General features: G+C 48.4%; 1 protein-coding gene across 1 annotated transcript in view; it reads right to left on the bottom strand.

Annotated features, from left to right (window-relative positions):
* The window catches only part of LOC140908098 (uncharacterized), a 64,181-nt gene extending 47,364 nt beyond the window's left edge, over positions 1-16,817 (bottom strand). The window contains exons 1-2 of the mRNA XM_073335073.1: positions 16,705-16,817; positions 3,755-3,928 (exon numbers count right to left, since the gene is read on the bottom strand). Of these exons, the coding sequence (XP_073191174.1) occupies positions 3,755-3,891 (137 nt within the window). The 5' untranslated portion in view covers positions 3,892-3,928; positions 16,705-16,817. The remainder of the gene's footprint in view (positions 1-3,754; positions 3,929-16,704) is intronic.
* Between the last annotated feature and the right edge of the window lie 4,586 nt (positions 16,818-21,403).

Genomic DNA, 21,403 nt, shown 5'->3' with positions numbered 1-21,403 from the left:
TGGCTTTTAGCCCCTACTAAATAGCGTGATGCACACACCCCAACATCCTAGGTGGGAAAATATTTACCCTGATAAAAGAAATGTCCAGTAGTCGAAACTTATTGTTTCTCTCCTTTGCAAGTGTAAACTACTCTTGCGAAAGCTGGCGTCACCCCGACAGACCAGCCTCAATTTGGCATAAGAAAGGAGAAAGAGAATAAAGGAGTACAGAGGTATAAGTAGGGGACCTACAGCACCATGATTTTTGAGTGCTTTTCACTATCTATCTGCTGGTCAGATAAGTGACAGCCTCCCAAGGCTTCTGCAGCTAAGAGGGTCCCTACGCCTTGTCCCTTATTCGTCTTTCCGTGGAATTGAGTGACCGATCCTGGCTTGGCACCGCTGGAATCGAGAGATGCAAGGAGGGTAAGAAGCACCCACACCTGATCTCCTATCTTTAGTGTACACCTATTTTGAAATAGAGCTCTATACTTTGTTTTCTTTCTTTGGGATTGTGGCTTCAGTTTTGTAACTTGTTTGTGTGTGTAACATCTCTACATTTAAATAAGTAGGCACTAGCAATTTTGTAACCACATGATTAGAATCTAGCTTAATAAATTTTGGTAACCATTTATGCATAAGCCTGACTTGTTTTCTCTGGTTTACTGTAAAGCAGCCAACACAATTAAAGAAACTCAGCCGTTTTGGCTCTAAAGCCTGGCCATTAGGTGAGAGTACTAAGAGCCTAGCGTTGAGTTGTGCCGCCTCCACGGGGCAAACTCTTGGGGCGCCTGTCAGTCAATCCTGGCTGCCCGCTGCGAAGGAGCTCTGAGCTCTAGCAGTTAAAGTCACGGGTGTGGAGAGGCTCTTAGTGCTGCCATTGGGGCACCTGTCAGTCAGTATTGACTGCCCGCTGCGAAGGAGCTCTGAGCTCTAGCAGTTAAAGTCACGGGTGTGGAGAGGCTCTTAGTGCTGCCATTGGGGCACCTGTCAGTCAGTATTGACTGCCCGCTGCGAAGGAGCTCTGAGCTCTAGCAGTTAAAGTCACGGGTGGTTAGGACCTTGGGGCATCCGTCAGCCTAGCCCGGGCTGCCCGCCGCGAAGGGACAGTGCGTCCTAGCGGTTAAAGTCACAGATGGTATAAACGGGCATAGCTGGCACCTCACCAAACATCCTTGGCCGTCGGCTAACAGAGTCACAAGTCTCCTGCTTCAGTTCAGGCACGTGCGTAAGTCTTTTGCTCCTCCTGTGTGGCAAGCCAGGGTGTGAATTCCCAGCTTGCCGCGCAGTAATGCTTCCCAGGAGCAGTAAGCCAAGCTGCACTCCGGGGCTTTCACTGCACCGGAGCAGCGTCCACATAGGACGGAGCTGCATGGCCAGGTGGTGCACTGTAGATTCACATCTTGGCTTGCCACACAGTGACTTGCTGTGCACCAAACCCTTTGTGGTTTTGTCTCATCTGACAGATGTTGCATTGCCCGTTAATCCCCCTTCACCCCTCCCCCTTGCGGAGCCCTCTGTGCACATGGTCAGGAGGAGCAGCACACAGGATATGCAGTGGCAGAGTGACCAGGCCCTTCCCTCCCCTGGCAGCCTTTCGATGTACGTGGGGCGCCTTTTCAAGCGCACGACGCAGCCGACAAAAGGAGGCATACGATACTCACTTCCACACAGGGCGGAAACAGCTCCTGTCCCGGGGGGCTGGGCGTGGCTCCCCACTCCGTTTTTGCAACACTGGTGCAGTGTCACGTGTCTCCATAACCCCTTACTCTCTGTCACGATGCCACGCGCTCAGATTTGCCCCGGCCGCCCCTCTGTCATGATGGAGCAGTGGCTGGGCCACACCTGAGTTGGTGCCGTAACCCCGTGTGCCAGGGCGCAACAGCCGACTGCTCCCCAGCGAGCGTGGGGTGGGCTCGCTCACCAACCCACCACCAGTGACCCCTCGCTCTGCCCCCCCCCACACCACTTGGTTTTAAGACCTGGCTCTGCCAATGAGGCTATACAGATGAAGTCCAACACAATACTAGCAGCAAGAGATGTACTGAGCCAGTGGTTCTCAGTCAGGGGTCTGGGGCCCCCTGTGGGGCCCGAACAGGTTTCTGGAGGTCCTCCAAGCAGGGCCAGTGTTGGACTTGTTGGGGCCCAGGGCAGAAAGCTGAAACCCCACCGCATGGTGCTGAAGCCTGGGGCCCTGAGCCCTGACACCCGGGGCTGAAGCCAGAGCCTGAGCAACTTCGCTTTGCGGGGGCCCTGTGGCCGGGGCCCTGTGGCCTGGGGCCCCGGGCAGTTGCCCTGCTTGCTACCCCTTAACGCCGGCCCTGGCTTTTATATGCAGAAAACCAGTTGTGGTGGCACAGGTGGGCCGTGGCGTTTTTATATCCTGTTGGGGGGGGGGGGGGCAGAAAGAAAAAGGTTGAGGACCCCTGTTCGAAGCGACATGAAACCTGGGTAGCCGAATTCCCCTTCTGCCCTGTGAGCGTTAATGGCTAGAGTTACATTGCCACACAACTGCTCTTTCCCTGCCATGTGTGTGAGTGGATGCCACCCGGTGGCCAATCTGGCAAAGCACACCTCCAGGGGAGACATCTCACGGCACCATGGCACACAGTGTAGTTGAGAGACCAGCTGCACCCTCTCCAAACCGGCCCAGTGCCTGACCACAGCTTTGCTTCCTTCCCTGGAGTGAAGGGGAAGCATCTCTGTCCCTCTCACATGGTCCGTCCCTCTACTTGCTCTGCCACAAACTTTACGGGACCCCCATTGAGGATAATACAGATCAGCCTCAATCAGGCAAGGAGACTGGCATCAACAAATGCAAGGTGCTGTCTCTCTCTCCCTCATCCCCCTCCCCCCAGAGGCGCTGTCACATCAGACAGGGCGGTGAGCAGCCTAGCATGCAGATAAACGAAGACCCGTCAGAAATATCCAGCTCGCCACCTAGGCCTGATATTTGTGCTAGCTAGAAAATTAACGCTTTGATTCATCCATTGCTATGGCCCAATTTTTGCTGGGGTGCAGGAGGGGGAGTCACACTCCTTTACATGCAAATGCTCTTTGACCTGCTTATGTTCTCTGATCAACGTGTTCGGGATGCCTGGTCTATGCTAAAGCAGGGCCCTGCTTTAACTGAATTGATCTAGAGCGTATTACGGACATGCTTAAACTTAAACTGGTACATTTTTAAAATGGTTAGTAACCAAAGTAAGCTATCAGGTTTAAATGGATTTAAGAGCATCTCCACAGGAGTTTGCACCACCTAAACTAAATCTATTTCAAAACAACCCTTCAGTGAAATTGGTGCAACTCTGCATATAGACCAGACACTGGTGCAAAACCCATTTTCACATATTCATAAGTTAGGAACCATTGTTATCCTCTAACCTGACCTCCTGTATGGCACAGGCCTTGAATTAATTCCTGTTTGAACGAGAGCTTATCTTGATTTTAAAGTGATGGAAAATTCACCACAGCCCTTGATAAGTTGTTCCAGGGATTTTTAACAGTGAGGGGTAATTAATATCCACCTTATTTCCGGTCTCAAATTGTCTAGCTTCAATTTTGCACAGGCACAGTGTGTCAGCACCAAGGGGTTACAGCATGGAACTACATCAGCGTAGTCATACCAGTGCTAGTATTCCTAACCTCAACAAGCCCTGAGATTCCACTCTGAATTTGGTCCTTTGTCCCCAGGGCTGACAGCCCTGCCCAGCACCTTCCACCATGAATAATGAGAGCGAGCAAGAGTGAGAGATTTAGGAGGGAGAGCACCTACCTTTTAAAGGAGATGCAGAGAAGGAGCAGGAGAACTGTGAGCAGGACAGGGACAATGGATGCTAAACTCCATTGCAGCAGGCAAGAGCTGAAAGTGACTTTCGAATACTCTGGTCTCTCTGCCGAAGAGGGAGCCATGCGGCCAGGTGGAAGGGAGGGTGGGGCAATAAAACCACTGAAAAAAGAAACACACAGAGCAAATAAAAATCACAAAGAATACCAACCTGTAACATTTGTATTATTCAGGTAGCCATGTGCATCAGAAGGAGATGACATATGTTGTTTGTACAAGGGTGTGCTTGTATCTAAAGGTTTGTGTGGAGGTATGATGTGTAATATGTGCATGTGTAGAGTTTAGGGAGGTGATGTGAGCTGGGGATTGGACTTTGGCAGTAGGTGAGATTCAGCTTTTCCCAGAATAAAGCTTTATTCTGAAGTGTTCCTGATTGAAAGGGACTCGGAACACACCCCAAGCCCAGCAGCAGGGTTTATGAAACCTACAAAGGTTTTATGAACCCTCCTGTAACAACCAGAGAAATGTTACAAGGGGTTATTAAACATCCGACACTGCAATGGAGGAACACCAAATGAACAGCACCAAGTGCTAGAATATTGGAACCAGAAAGCAAAAATGATCAGCAAGCCCTTGACCTCAAGCCATATTCATCCTAAAGCTTCACTTCTGCCAGGCTGGCTGCCTTTCAGCTTGAGTGGGTTAGAAAAAGGTTGAACGAACAGTTTTGTCAGGAAATGCAGTTCTGCCAAAATCAAAACACTTCATGAAACTGACATGATTTTGCTAAAATTTTGTTTCAGAGTAAGAAAGGGGAAAGTCCTGACACCATCAAAATGTCCCGTTTTGACATTTTCGTCATGAAACATTTCAATTTTCCTTTAGAAAAGGACTTTTCTTTCCAAAGTTTTATTATAACATAATATGAAAAATAAAAATTAAAAAACTAGGGCTGTCAGACGATTAAAAAAATAATCTCAACTAATCACAGTTTTAATCGCACTGTTAATAATAGAATACCAATTGAAATTTATTATAGATATTTGGGGATGGTTTTCTGTATTTTCAAAACATTGATTTCAGTGACAACACAGAATGCAAAGGGTACAACGCTCACTTTATATTATTTTTTATTGCAAATATTTGCACTGTAAAAAGATTTTAAAAAAAAAAAAAAAAGGTCTACTTGCATTTGCCCGGCCTGCTATCTCACAGCCCTAGTTACTGGGGAAACTGAAGTGCCTTATTAAGGGATCGCTTCCTGCACAAGGCAGCCTTGGCCCCTTGGAGAAGTCTCCCTGTAGCTCCAGCACTCACCCCTGCCATCACCAGGACACTATCTTAGCAGCTCTCCTAACTCTCACTCTGGCAGCACCACGATGCCCTCCCGGGCCACCGCAAGGGAACGAGCCCTGGATTGTGGAGTGGGAGGGAACAGAAATAGGAGGTGAGATTGTACCACTCAGGGTCCCCTGTGGAATCCACAGGGGCGGGGGGGAAATCCTGCAAAGTGGGCAGAGACAAGGAAAGGAATAAAGCAGCAAAGGAAGGGGGTGTAAAGAGGTGACAAGACATCTAGATCAGTGGTTCCCAACCTTCTCTCTGCCATGGCAAACCTTGAAACTTTTAATTATTTTGTCTCCAAAATGATCTCGCCCTTTTATCGCCTCGGTCCAAGCTGTTTACCACCCTGGCCATTCACGTCATGCACTTTATGTGCAGCCTGTGAGGTGCATTTTCTGTCGACTCACAAGTTCACACCAAGATGCCAAATACAAAAATGAATTGTTTTATTATAGGATGAACAAATAATACAGAAGTTGTACCAATCAAGAAACAACAGCTAAAAATATTATTATGTATCAAGACTTATTTTATTACCTTTTCACCTCTGAGGCACTTCTTTCGTATGGCCCCTGCTGCAGGAGTTCTCACCTCCACATCTCCCTGTCCCCTGCCCAACAATGAATTCTGCCCCCAAACCTCCAAATCAGTCCTGTGGCTCCAGTCTCCAAATCAGTTCTACCCTGCAGCCCCCCATCAGTTCTGTCCTTACCCTCCACCTGTCCAGCCCCCACCTGACCCCAATGCTGCTTCCACCAGTTCTGCCCCCCCGGGTCCACCCCCTCACCCCCAGCTCTCACCCCAATTCAGCTCCCCTGCCTGCCTGCCAGCCTCACCTCCTGAGGGGCTGCAGCAGGGTCCCTGCTCCTCTTTCAGGCTGGGGAGGGGCAACTCCAGGGGATCTTCCCCCCGCCCCTGGCTGCAGGGGGGGGGGGGGAGCGGACCCATTGCTCACAGGAGAGGGAGATGGAGCTCTGATTGGTTGCTCTGCCACTGGAAGAGGAGGAGGGGCAGCGAGGCAGACGGCCAATCGGAAGGCAGCTTCCCCTCTTTCCTTTCCCACCTCCACCCTGCAGGACTCAGATTTGCTATCGTAACCTGGCTTTGGGGGATGGAACGTGATGCGTGCATAATATTGGAAAGGGGCTTCATCCCAGAGAGCAAAAGTACAGCCTGGGATCCGGCTCCAACACTCATTAAAATATAGAAGGGAAGGGTGTTTTTGTTCTCGCTTGTGGTTCTTCAAAAAGATGACACGGCACACTGACCTGACACCCACAACACTGCGCCATGGCACACGGTTTGGGAAACACCGGCATCAACCTTTACAGCAGGGCTCTCCTCCTGACTTTACCTCACACTCCCCATGTGACCTTGGGCAAGTCCCTTCCCTTCACCGTGCCTCAGATCCCTATCTGTGCCATGGAGGGAACCACACTTCTCTCCTCTCTCCGGGGAGTCGGGAGAATGAATGGACGTTTGTAAAGCGCTCCAAGAGCCCTATATTTAAAGGCACTTCGAAGGAGTGCCGATGACTATTTCCAGTGTTCAGTGCTTGGGCCTGCGACCCCTCTCTTGTGCCACTCCACGTGCCTGGAATAGTTGCCCCCACCACCCTCCATCTCTGGGAAGAGCCTTTAAGAACATACCTATGCCATGAACCAGTCAAGCTGCACTGGCCCCACCCTGTTGCTCTGTGTATGATCTGTCTGGTCTTGTACTGTTTGCATTCAGTCAGAGCTAGCTCTTTCCGAGCAAGGGCTGGGTTACCTGTTTAGCTGCAACCTTCTCCTGTTCAACACAGTGTTCACTAATAATGAAACGAGCTAAAATACAAGAGAAGTGAAAGCAACACGTCCTTTCCAGCAGCATGAACTGTATGGAATGTGCTGAGACAGTGATGGATTGAGCCGAAACTGGGCTCAGCCCAATAGACCCAACAAATCACAGTGCTCCTGGCTCTTTTTCTGTGGCTGCTTCCGGCTCCCCATTCTCAGGAGAGATCCAGCACACTCTGACAGTGCCCATCCCTCTAACATTAGTGGGCGGGGGGCCTCTCAGTTTAGATCTCCATGTATCCTCACCTTAATCCAGCCCTGCATTTAGATGCCACCTGGAAATAGACAGGGTAAGGATGGGGGGAAAGGACATTCAGAGCCAGATCCACAGTTGGTGGAGCCCTGTTGCCTTCCCCAGCTAAGGATCAGACCTTCTGTTCCTAATTTCCAAAATTAGGGAGGAAAAAGACAACCAACGATTTCCCAAAAGAAACATTTGCTGCTGCCCCGCCCCCCGAAACCGAGTTCTCAGCCTCATGAACCAGGGTATTGCTCTCTCCCACCAGAAGCTGAAGGGGCTTCACTAAAATCAGGCAGATTTCGCTCCTTCCCAGAAAGAAATTAAAGTTCCCTTTTTAAGATGACAGACTAAGAAAACTGGCCCTCAATCCGCACTGGAAAAATATCTGAGACCCTTGTTCCTTGGGTGGAGTAACAGATGGATTATATTAGCATAAGTAGCCCCGGGAGAATGGTAAAATTTAGTAGAAGAATTTGTTACTTTTCAAAAAAAATAAACAAACCCCAAACCCTGGAGCAGAGGGGACAAAGATGAGACTCCCAGAGAAGCAGCCGCAAGATCCACGTGGTCCCGGGAAACAACAAACAGGATGATCCAGTTTTGCTGAGCCTGACTCACCAGAGAGGCTTGCATTGTTTTCAGCTGCACTGGCGTGATTTATTTCAGTTCCTCCTGGTTTTGACTGGCCTCAGATTGAGACGCTTGGAGCGAAGAATCTAAGACACATACCAGCATTGCTGTGTTCCAGCTGATCCTTCACCAGCTTAGCCTGGGACCCTGAGTCTTGGCAAAGGCAGTTGATTGACAGAGATTTAATGTCTCCTCTCTGCTGCATTCATGCTCCCTGGAAGCTCTTGCAGGCAGGGACGCCGGCTATTGCTCAGCACATCTATGTTTGTACAGGGCTTCCACCTTGTGTATTCATGGTGACATAGAAACAAAGTGATGATAATAATGGGGCCGACTTCTTAGACATTCTCAGGCCTCACACCTGCAAAATGAGTTAGCACAAGTGATGTTGCCCTTACGATTGTGTCTATATGGCGACAGGTGGTACTGCAGCACGGCAGATATACCTGCGCTAGCTTTAATCTAAAAAAGAAAAGGAGTACTTGTGGCACCTTAGAGACTAACCAATTTATTTGAGCATGAGCTTTCGTGAGCTACAGCTCACTTCATCGGATGCATGCCGTGGAAACTGTAGCAGACTTTATATATACACAGAGAATATGAAAAAATACCTCCTCCCACCCCACTGTCCAGCTGGTAATAGCTTATCTAAAGTGATTACCGTTGCGCGGCTGTCTGTAGGCAAGGACTGGCCTGTCTCCCAAGATTTGTGAGAGTGTTGGGTCATCCTTTAGGATAGGTTGTAGATCCTTAATAATGCGTTGGAGGGGTTTTAGTTGGGGGCTGAAGGTGACGGCTAGTGGCGTTCTGTTATTTTCTTTGTTAGGCCTGTCCTGTAGTAGGTAACTTCTGGGAACTCTTCTGGCTCTATCAATCTGTTTCTTTACTTCTGCAGGTGGGTATTGTAGTTGTAAGAAAGCTTGACAGAGATCTTGTAGGTGTTTGTCTCTGTCTGAGGGGTTGGAGCAAATGCGGTTGTATCGCAGAGCTTGGCTGTAGCCACACGATCCATCGTCTACAGCCAAGCTCTGCGATACAACCGCATTTGCTCCAACCCCTCAGACAGAGACAAACACCTACAAGATCTCTGTCAAGCTTTCTTACAACTACAATACCCACCTGCAGAAGTAAAGAAACAGATTGATAGAGCCAGAAGAGTTCCCAGAAGTTACCTACTACAGGACAGGCCTAACAAAGAAAATAACAGAACGCCACTAGCCGTCACCTTCAGCCCCCAACTAAAACCCCTCCAACGCATTATTAAGGATCTACAACCTATCCTAAAGGATGACCCAACACTCTCACAAATCTTGGGAGACAGGCCAGTCCTTGCCTACAGACAGCCCCGCAACCTGAAGCAAATACTCACCAACAACCACATACCACACAACAGAACCACTAACCCAGGAACTTATCCTTGCAACAAAGCCCGTTGCCAATTGTGCCCACATATCTATTCAGGGGACACCATCACAGGGCCTAATAACATCAGCCACACTATCAGAGGCTGGTTCATCTGCACATCCATCAATGTGATATATGCCATCATGTGCCAGCAATGCCCCTCTGCCATGTACATTGGTCAAACTGGACAGTCTCTACGTAAAAGAATAAATGGACACAAATCAGATGTCAAGAATTATAACATTCATAAACCAGTCGGAGAACACTTCAATCTCTCTGGTCACGCAATCACAGACATGAAGGTCGCTATCTTAAAACAAAAAAACTTCAAATCCAGACTCCAGCGAGAAACTGCTGAATTGGAATTCATTTGCAAATTGGATACTATTAATTTAGGCTTAAATAGAGACTGGGAGTGGCTAAGTCATTATGCAAGGTAGCCTATTTCCTCTTGTTTTTTCCTACCCCCCCCCCCCCCAGATGTTCTGGTTTAACTTGGATTTAAACTTGGAGAGTGGTCAGTTTTGAAGGGGTTTTACCAGCAGGAGAGTGAGTTTGTGTGTGTATGGGGGTGGGGGGGATGTGAGAAAACCTGGATTTGTGCTGGAAATGGCCCACCTTGATTATGCACATTGTAGGGAGAGTGGTCACTTTGGATGAGCTATTACCAGCAGGATAGTGAGTTTGTGTGTGTGGTTTTTGGGAGTGGGGTGAGGGGGTGAGAGAACCTGGATTTGTGCAGGAAATGGCTCAACTTGATTATCATGCACATTGTGTAAAGAGTTGTCACTTTGGATGGGCTATCACCAGCAGGAGAGTGAATCTTTGTGGGGGGGGGTGGAGGGTGAGAAAACCTGGATTTGTGCTGGAAATGGCCCACCTGATGATCACTTTAGATAAGCTATTACCAGCTGGACAGTGGGGTGGGAGGAGGTATTTTTTCATATTCTCTGTGTATATATAAAGTCTGCTACAGTTTCCACGGCATGCATCCGATGAAGTGAGCTGTAGCTCACGAAAGCTCATGCTCAAATAAATTGGTTAGTCTCTAAGGTGCCACAAGTCCTCCTTTTCTTTTTGCGAACACAGACTAACACGGCTGCTACTCTGAAACCTAGCTTTAATCTAGGAACAGAAGTGGGCTAGCTGCCCAAGTGCAAGCCTGCTGGGGACCTATTTGGGTTGCTAGCCTGTGCTGAAGCCCATGCCTCCATGTCTACAGTACTGTTACCAGTGCTAGTTAGATTCAAGCGAGGGCAGGTCTGCCTACCTGTTGGCATATCATTGACTGCTGCATAGACATAACCTTAGTGGCTAGGGACCACGAATCACAGTATGCAGGGAATGCTTCTTTAGCTCAGCTGGTAGAGGCCTTTGGCGCGTAAGGGCTCAAGGCCCAACTTTGGGATGGAGTTTGGGGAGTTGACATGCACACTTACCTGCAGCACGTATATTTGTTACGGTATAATATCCCCAAAGCTCACCACGCTTGTTGGCACTCTCAGCCAGGAGGCTAAGGCCTGAATTCACCACAGAGACCAAACTCCTAGGACCGCACTGGAGGGACTTCTTTCAGAGCAGCGTGCAGGCGGCAGGGTGGTGCCCCTCACCCGAGAGAGGTAATGGGGGCCAAGGGGAAATGCGCCAAAATGGTCTGAATTCTTCCTGGAATGGCTCATTCAAAGAGCAGTGATGGGAAAGAGTATCTCCACTGCAGAACCCCTGCCTTGTGGAGTCCCACAAGGATGATTTCTCTCCACGGTCCTTTTCAACCCTTTCACAGAACTGATAGGTCAATTGGTCAGATGACACTCACTCAAGTGCCAGTAATATGCAGATGAGACAAAGTTGCTCCTGTCCTTCACCACGAACGACCATGCCACTACCATGAACACGGCTCAGTGCTTGGCCGAGATCAGCTCATGGATGAGCAGCTGGCTGAAGCTGAACAGAGGCAAGACAGGTGAGGATGGTGGGCAGAGGGAAGTATTTCGAGGAGTTTGCAGCCATGCTGCAATTGTCTGTGGCTGAAGGCACCTACTCTCAATTGGTCAGTTCAGTCCATACTTTAGGAGTACTCTTCAACTCTTGCCGACACTAAGGTCGGATATAGCAGCAACCACAAATACTAATTTCTATCAACTCTGGTTGTCTAGGAAGCTCTGACCCATCCTGATGGATGATGACCTGGACTTGAGCACACCTTTGTCAATGCTTGGTTGGACTACAGCAATGCAGTATACCTGGGCATGAAGCCTTCAGCACTTAGGAAATGCCAACTAATTCAGAACTCTGCAGAGCGTCCCTTCAGCAATACGGACAACCGTGAGCACATTGCACATCTGCTCTCTACACCAGCTTCCTGGAGATTTTGGGATCAAATTCAAGGTCTCGCTTCTTAGCTTCAGAGTGCTCCTGGGTGCAGCCTATTTAAAACAGCCGAAACCTCCAGGATGAAGACCCTGCTTAACAACTCTGCTCCCCTGGCACAATGGAACTCTCAAAAATATGGGAGCAGCTTGTCTGTGGAGGAGACAGAACGTTCTCAGGGGCTGGTCCGAGCCTGTGGCATGAACTCTCCGAGGAACTATGGACCACCACAAACCTCATCACTTTCCACTCCAAGTGCAAGGTACTTTTTTGGAACCTTGCTTTCTCTAACAAATACAGAGCAGCAGGTATATTTAAAACAAAAAAATCCAAAAACCTAAAGCCCCCACCAAAACAAGACATTCCAGTGTATGTATTTCTCCCCTTGGGGAGAGGATGAGAGAAGATACAACAGGTGACAGGTGCTTAGGCACAATGGTTAATGCACCAACTGGGAAGCGCTCAGATGCTATAGTGATGAGCAATGAAGATGGTGTAAGAACCTAGATAGAATAGAATGGAGGATTTGCATCATCCATTCATATTATACCTACTCTGAGTACCTTGGGGGCTTAGCTCTCCAGCGTCTACAGTCTGGAACCTTTCACCAGCACTGAATGCACTTAGAAACAATATGATTCTCCAATTCCCTAGGCCTCTGTAGAATTTCCTCTCTGAACCTTTACAAATTAGAGAACCCTAAGAAAACAATATCTCATTTTCTTCCTAATGATATGTGGTCTGGCTACTCAAGCAGAGGGCAAAGCTTCTTGACTTAAAACACCACACCATAGGGAAAATTGGTCATCTAAATTTAGTCTCTAGAGGAGATCTCAACAGCTACAAAGCACCTGCCCTTAAACACCGGAAAGAGATCATGAATCCACTGTCAGTCATCCTGGCTGATCACTCGCTACAGAAAAGTGCTGAATGTCCTCAATGCCAATAATTGCCAAGGGCGCACTGCAGGAATAGACCCCAAGTGCGGAAGGAAGGTTAACCTGAAGAAGGCTGGACTTGCACTTAAGGCACTGGATGGGGACTGAGGAGGTTGGGGTCCAATTCACAGCTCTGCCACAGACTTCCTGTGTTACCTTGGTCAAGTCACTTAGGCTTCTAACTCCCACTGATTTCAATGGAAGTTAAGAGCCTAACTATCTAAAAGGATCTAAGCCAGTCTGTATTTTAGTTCCTCATCTGTAAAATGGGGATAATACAACTTCCTTTCTCTCAGTTTTTGTTCATCATATCTGTTTAGACTGTAATCTCTTTGGGGCAGGGGCTCTCTCTTTCTAGGGGTGAGTACAGTGCCTTGCACAATGGGACCCCAATTTATTATTTCAGATAATGACAGAAGAGCGCATCATAGTCGTGTCAATTGCAATATACTTATAGGTCAGAAACACTGTGTTATGGGGTCTGAGGCAAGGGCTGGGATCCAGGAATTCTTGGCTTCTAACCCTAATGTGCTGTGTGATCATGGCAAAGTCTCTCCACTTTTCTGAGACTCAGTTTTCCCATGGAAAAAATGAGAATAGTAATTATGAACTACCTCAGGGTGATTTGCAGAGCCCCGCGCGGATACAAAATTTGTATCATCTGGTCGGCAGTCGTGGCCTGTGGATATAAAGCAGATATCTGCAAATTTGCAGGGCTCTAGTGATTTGAGAATTGTTTCATTAATGCTTGCAAAAGGGTTTGGAAGCTGGGAAATACTACATGTCATTTCAGATTCCGATTTCCCTTCTTCATTAGGGGAGGTAGTGTAGCCTAGTACACTGGACTGACCAAGCCGCTTCATCGCATTGTGCCTCAGTTTCCCCATAAGGTGGGGATAATGATACTGACTGTAAAAGTGCTATATGATCCCTGAATGAATTGCACTACAGAAGAGCTTTATATTGTAATTAAGGAGAGCTGGTCTAGTCACTTTTTTCTGCATTTCTACTCTATCCAAGAAACATTAAAGAAAGCTCATCTCACAAACCACTTAGATGGGTAAAGTGCTTGCAGAATAACTCAGGTATTTCCAGCATCTAAACTGCAAATGAGATGCAAAATCCTCACTTGACAGGCTGGTGATCACATTAAGTTATATTACGGACCAAACTGAACATTCAGAATGAAATCTGCATCCCCACCGCTCACTGAGCTCATCCTTATTAATAAAGAGCCATAGGGATTAGAGGTGTGAGAGACACGGGAGGCTGGTCTTATAGTACAGACGGGCAGAGAGCACTAGACAGGTTGCTCCTAGAGAACACACCAGGACTTTCTGCATCTCAGACACCTTCTAAGAACAGGAGAGGAATATGTTAAGGCAAAAGACAGACACGGAATACGGAGCAGTCATCAAGGATCCAAGACAGCTCACAGTGGAAACAGCAGGAGCTTCTGCCTGGTGAACGAGAGGGAAGCTCTGAGCACTGAAGAAAACCAGATTCCTGATCGAGCGGCACAAACAGAAAGGTGCTGTCTAACTGCAGAGATTGGCTAGCTCAGGAGGAAGTGGAAAAATATGGACCAAGATTTCCAGGAATAACTAGTGGATCTGGGTGCCCATCAAAACAAGGTCCTTACACAGGGCTGGAGAAAAATCAGACCCCTTTAAGGTGTCATATTGGAGCACCCAAAATCCCTTGCCACTAATGAAAAATCTTGGCTGCAAGATATGTCTCTCTTACAGCCTAGTTACTCACAGCAAGTGGCCTGTTCTCAAAGAGAAGCAGCTGGGGAACAAGAACCAAGAAGGAAGTGAAGAGAAAAAGTAATAGCAGCTGGTGGGTAAAGAATTGATAACTGCCAGGGGTGGGGACACTAGTCAGTACCAGGAGCAGTATGCTTCTTTTCACCAGTGGTCTGGGGGGCACACACCAATGTAACGGGCTTGATGGGGCAGTGCTAAACCACGAGAAGCTGTTCAATAGGCATTATGCACCTAGCGTAGACAGATTAGCTGATCACAGCCGATCTTAGGGCCATGGCCAGCTAACACATATTTAAAGGCTCCTGTGGGAGTTTGCCAAGGCAGTTTTAAAGGCTTTTAAAGCTGTTAAGGTGTGTCTGAGTGAGGTACCAAGTTGTGTTTTAAAAAACCTACTAGCTACCAGATTTTCAAAAACAACCAATTTTTCTAGCCTACAGAGGACCAAAGTTAAATCTGATTCACCAGGAGGGAAAATTATTTTTATTCAGATTGCTTACAACTCATTGTTCTGCCTCTACCTCCCACACCTATTTAACTCAAACACAAGAGAAACACTTGGGAGAAAGGTCTCTGTTAAAGATCCAATCCTTTCTCCCCTTCACAACTTCTTCAGTGAAGGGATGAGAAAGCTCCCAAGGAAATCTTGACCACCAGATGGGAGACAGGAGTTGTCACTGGTACTTCTACAGAGGAAAAAAAGCCCAGAGAAAACCCATTAAAAAACACCCCCCACACTATTTTTAGAGAACCACCAAAGTTTCAGGCATTCTTTATGCTTCATAAAGCAGCACAAGAGGAGCCCAAGCTAAATCCCTCCCCCCACACCTCAAGTCACCTTGAAGGGTGCTTGCCAGAAACCGTCTGCCAGCCTGATCCAATGGTTAGGACACTGAGCTGACATTCAGGAGACCTGTGTTCTAATCCTCACTGCCACCTTGTTGGTGATCTTGGGCAAATAATATTCCCTCCCTGGGCCTGTGTTTCCCTCATCCCCGCACTGCCTGTTGTGTATTTAGAATGCAAGCTCTTTAGGGCAGGGATAGGCTATCACTGGGTGTTTGCCCAATGCCCAAGTACTAATAAAGTCAGAGAGGGCCCGGCCCAGAGATACCAGGCGCCAAATATTCCCCATCACATTAGTCCCTCAGTGATTTGCCTCCCTCCCTTAGGGACACAAAAGCAGTCTGGTAGGAGACACCAGCCACCTCTCTTCCTGACCTGGGCTCCCAGGTTCCCCCACCCCACGCCTTGCATGTAACTCAGATCTCCTCTCAGTGTGCGAACGGGGGATTCTGCCATCCCCTCGCGTCGCAATTCCTGGCCACCTCCCCACCAGTCCTCATGTCACTTCATAACCACCCCCTGAACACCCCCATTTTCCCCACAACCCCCCAGGCCACTTCACAACCACCCCTCCCCCCATACCACTTCATAACCATGGAGAAACCACTCCTCTGAACCCCCGCACTCTCCCCAGAACAACCCCCCAGGCCACTCCCTAACCACCCCTCTGAAATCCCTGCCACGCTCCCCACACACCCCCATGCCACTTTATAAGCACCACCCCCAGATACTCCATCTCTCACACCCCCCATGCCACTTCATACCCACCCTCCCAGATACTCCACCCCCCATGCCACTTCATAACCACCCCTCCCCAATGCCTACTTCATAACCACCCCTCCCAGACACCCCATCCCCCACATCTCATGCCACTTCATAACCACCCTGCTGGTGCCCCCCACATCCTCCCCACAGCACTTCATAACCACTGTCCTCCAAACCAACTCCCTGCAATTCCATGAGCTCCCCACTTTTACAGAGCCATGCCCCCTTCTGCCAGCAACTCTGAGCTCCCCCTGCATCTAGCCTGGAGACCCCCAAACTCTGCAACCCATTTTCACACACCCCTGGACCTTGCCTGTCCCCACTTCAAACCCACAGGGAGAAGCCCTGCCTTGCCTCCTGTTCTCCCCTGTCTGAGCAATGCAAGGCGGCAGCTTTAATTCCAGGAGGAGGGAGGGGAACCTTCCCAAGGCACAACTCCTGCAGGAGAGCAGAGGAAGAGGGCCCCCCTGGGGAGCACAAGGGGCTCACTAAGGGATATGGGGCAGGCTACCCCTTAGGAGAGCAAAGGGACCCCCTTAGGAGAGCAAAGGGACTTCACATGGGAGAGAGTAGATTGCTGCTGCCCACAACTCAGGGACAGCAGAGGAGCCCTGGGGAAGAGAAGGGGGCAGGAGTCACCCCTATATCCCACCAGGGAGAGCAGGGTGCCCCATGCTGGTTTTCCCCAGGGCAGTGCAGAGGGAAGCCCCAGGGGAGAACACACAGCTGCTATCTCCACCCTTATTCCCACTCGCTTCTCCCAGAACAAATTTTCTGTGAGCACAAAGCCACTCACCACAAGGAGAAGCAAGTCCCTGGCTCAAAGTCTCCTGCAGTCCCAAGCTGTCCTGCCTCCTGGAAGGGGGACAGGGGCTTCCTTCTCTGCAGGGAAACTTTCTCCCAGCTGTGAGCTGCCTTCCCCCAGCTGCTCTAAACTTTGAACAGGAGCCTGTGGGTGGGTGGGTAGCTGCTGGCTCAGAAACTTCCTGGTTGTGCAGAGTCAGCCAGGGCACAGAGCAAAGACATCTGCCAAAACCAACAGATCCACCTGTGGCTATACAGGTAAAAGGGGCCCAGATGGAGTCCACCCAGCATGGGCAGCAGCCATGGGCCCATAATGGGGCACAAAGGAAACTAGGGATGGACAAAGTACCCATTTTAAAGAACTGACCCAACCCTTTATATTGACCTATCCACCCAGCAAGCCCCCTTTTCTGTAGAGAGGGGTCCAACCAATCCTCAGGGCCGGATTAACTCTCCTGTGGGCCTGGGGCTATTAGATTTTGTGGGGCCCCTGTATACAAGTCTTTTTCCTAATTTAAAACAAAATTTAAAACAATTATGGCATTGAGGCTATTAATGCTATACTAAACTTGCCTTTTAATTAACAGAGCTGTTCTGTGGTTACATTTCAGTCTTAAAACATGTAGAATATAGTTAAGTTAATTCAAGCCTACTTCTTACCTTAGAACAGCTGATATATTAGTTTCTTTCTAGGAGGGAGTTTGGGTGCAGGAGGGGGCTCCAGGCTAGGGCAGAGTGTCAGGGTGCAGGAGAGGGTGAGGGGTGGGGGCTCAGGGGCCGCAGAGATGTGCCAGCAGCCGCCTGCTTCCAGGAGCGACATGGGGCATGGCATGCAGGCAGCCTGCCTGAGCCCTGCTGCTCCAGGGCCCCTCCTTAGCCTGGGACTCTGGGCTTCAGCCCCTAAAGCTCCTGCATTGATCCAGCCCTGCCAACCCCCCCTCCCCCGATCTGAACACCCCAGAACTTTGGGGGGGCACATAACTGAAATTCAAACCCAGATGAGGGTCTCAGTTCTGCCACTTGCTCCAGTCTTTGCAGTGGGCTGAATCATCAGTTGAGATCCTATGTGTCCGTATTCGGTTCTGAGCCTTAGATGGTTCCCCTGCAGCTCTGCTGTGGGGGGACAGGGTTCATGACCACAAGGTATCAGTGCTTAATTGGTACCAGGGCTGAGCCCCGGCATCTCTAGGCTTGGCAGTTCCTAGCCCCGGCACCTCTGGCCCTGCTCCATCAGTTATGAATGTAAAAAAAAAAAAAAATTGCTTGGACCTCCACATCTCTTTCATTACAAATTAAGCACAGTAAGACACCCCCCAGAGACTTCCCCAGAGCTGCTTCAGTCTCCCAGCATCGCATAGAGAAGCTCATCACAGCATTCCAGCCACAACCTCATGCTGGGGGTCTAAGCAGGGTGGCTGAGTATCCTGAAGCTCCAGCATAGGAAGAATGGTTTTCCCCCAGCCCTACTAATGGGTTTGTGTAAAGAATAATTATTAGGCCTGATTGTCCATTGTCTTGCAGCTTGTGCTGTCATTGACACCTGTACAAAGTAAGGGTTAAAAAGCATCAGACCTGAGTGCTAGCATCCGACTCTCACTTTATACAGGTGTATATGATTACACAAGGCAACAGAGACTTAGCCCTGTTTTATAATCCCGGGAAACAGACTGATCTTTTTGCATTCCTCACTCAGTTAATCATTGCAGTTTGTACACTCTAAAAAAATACCAAGCAGGCTGGGAAAGTCATAGATTCCAAGGCCAGAAGGAAGCATTGCGATAATCTAATCTGACCTCCTGTAGAATACAGGACAGAGTACTTCCCCAAAATAATTTCTAAGGCAGATTTTTCAGCAAAACATCCAGTCTTGATTTAATTGTCAGTGATAGAGACTTCACTGCAACCCCTGGTAAAAGGTTTCAATGTTTAGTTACTTTCACCCTTACAAAAATGTCTGTCTTATTTCCAATCTGCATTTGTCTAGCTTCAACTTCCAACTGCTGGATTGTGTTATACCTTTCTCTGTTAGATGGAAGAGCCCATTATCACATATTTGTAACTCATGTAGGCACTTGTAATCAAGCAACCTCTTGAGCTTCTCTTTGTCAAGCTAAATAGATTGAGCTCCTTGAGTGTATCACACTAATGCATGTTTTCTAACCCTTTAATTATTCTTGTAGCTCTTCTCTGACACCTCCCAAATTTATCAGCATCCTTCTGAAATTGTGGGCACCAGAACCGGACACAGGATTCCAGCAGCTGTTGCACCAGGGCCAGATTCAGATGTAAAATAACCTCTCTACTCCTATTCGAGACATCCCAGGATCGCATTACCTTTTTGTGGTCACAGAGTCAGACTTAGAGCTCATGTTCAGCTAATTATCCATCGGAACCCCCAAATCGTTGTCAGAGTCACTGCTTCCCAGGATAGAATCCCCCATCCTGTAAGTATGGCCTTCAGTCTTTGTTCCTAGATAATACATTTACACTTAGCCATATTAAAATGCATATTGTTTGCTTGCTTGTGCCCAGTTTACCAAGCAATCCAGATCGCTCAGAATCAGTGTCCTGCCCTCTTCATTATTAACCATTCTCCCAATATTTGCTGCAAACTTTCTAAGTGACAATTTTATATTTTCTCCCAGGCTTGGCTGCCAGTGGGTGCAGAGCACCCACTAATTTTTCCCCGTGGGTGCTCCAGCCCCAGAGCACTCATGGAGTCAGCACCTATGTTTCAGCATCATCCACTGTAGTTTCCTCTTTCACCAGTTCCTTAACCACCTTCTGATTTTCATATTAATTCTTCTCCAGTTTAACTAGTAATTTCCCATGTGGAACTGTATCAAATGCTTTCCTGAAATCCAGGTAGATTAGATCTACTCTATTTCCTTTGTCTCGAAAATCAAGTATTGTCTCAGAGAAAGACATCAGGTTGGTCTGACGTGATCTATCTTTTGTAAAATTTGCTTTTCTTTGGCACGGTGACTTCCTTTCCTTTGATCATACAAAGTCCCTTTGTTCAGGAAATGACTGAGGAGCATGCGTCACAATTATGCTACCTTAATAGCTTGCTAGAGTCTTTCATCTTCCCTCTAGTTAATTAATGCAGATTTTTCTTGACAGCACTTCCAATGTGAAATCGGAGTCTGTATGTAGATTTTCAAGCATTTTAAAATATTGCTCCTAGAACAGAAATGTTGGTCTCAGGGAAAAACTTACCAAAGGAGCCCATGCAGGATGCAAAGAAGACAAATCCTGTGAAAGCTGCCAAGGGTAGGGCGTGAACTTATAGTGCATGGGTGTACCTCAGGTTCAATGACTCCAGCAGATCACCTTGTGCCATCCAGTTACTGTGACAACACACTGCCTGAAAACACTCTAGCATGAACAGAGCCTGAGGGCTTGTCTACACTTGAAATGCTACAGCAGAGGAGCTGCACTGCTATAGCACTTCAGTGTAGACGTGACCTACACCAACAGGAGGGGTTCTCCTATTGGCATAGGTAATACCTAGTGTAGCGCCCATCTATAAAAAAGGGGAGAAGGAGGATCCAGGGAACTACAGGCCAGTCAGCCTCACCTCAGTCCCTGGAAAAATCATGGAGCAGGTCCTCGAGGAATCAATCCTGAAGCACTTAGAGGAGAGGAAAGTGATCAGGAACAGTCAGCATGGATTCACCAAGGGCAAGTCCTGCCTGACTAATCTAATTGCCTTCTATGACGAGATAACTGGCTCTGTGGATGAGGGGAAAGCAGTGGACGTGTCATTCCTTGACTTTAGCAAAGCTTTTGATACGGTCTCCCACAGTATTCTTGCCAACAAGTTAAAGAAGTATGGGCTGGATGAATGCACTATAAGGTGGGTAGAAAGCTGGCTAGATCGTCGGGCTCAACGGGTAGTGATCAATGGCTCCATGTCTAGTTGGCAGCCGGTATCAAGTGGAGTGCCCCAGGGGTCGGTCCTGGGGCCAGTTTTGTTCAATATCTTCATTAATGATCTGGAAGATAGCATGGATTGCACCCTCAGCAAGTTTGCAGATGACCCTAAACTGGGGGGAGAGGTAGATACACTGGAGGGTAGGGATAGGATACAGAGGGACCTAGACAAATTAGAGGATTGGGCCAACAGAAATCTGATGAGGTTCAACAAGGACAAGTGCAGAGTCCTGCACTTTGGACGGAAGAATCCCATGCACTGCTACAGACTAGGGACCAAGTGGCTTGGCAGCAGTTCTGCAGAAAAGGACGTAGGGGTTACGGTGGACGAGAAGCTGGATATGAGTCAACCGTGTGCCCTTGTTGCCAAGAAGGCTAACAGCATTTTGGGCTGTATAAGTAGGACCATTGCCAGCCCATCAAAGGACATGATCATTCCCTTCTATCCAGCACTGGTGAGGCCTCATCTGGAGTACTGTGTCCAGTTTTGGGCCCCACACTACAAGAAGGATGTGGAAAAATTGGAAAGAGTCCAGCGAAGGGCAACAAAAATTATTAGGGGGCTGGAGCTCATGACTTATGAGGAGAGGCTGAGGCAACTGGGATTGTTTAGTCTGAGGAAGAGAAGAAAGAGGGGGGATTTGATAGCTGCTTTCAACTACCTGAAAGGGGGTTCCAAAGAGGATGGATCTAGACTGTTCTCAGTGGTACCAGATGATAGAATAAGGAGTAATGGTCTCAAGTTGCAGTGGGGG

This window comes from Lepidochelys kempii, chromosome 3 (assembly GCF_965140285.1).
Source record: "Lepidochelys kempii isolate rLepKem1 chromosome 3, rLepKem1.hap1, whole genome shotgun sequence".
Taxonomy (NCBI): domain Eukaryota; kingdom Metazoa; phylum Chordata; order Testudines; family Cheloniidae; genus Lepidochelys; species Lepidochelys kempii.
Note: the sequence above shows the minus strand (reverse complement) of the source record. Positions and strands in the feature narration are given on the sequence as shown.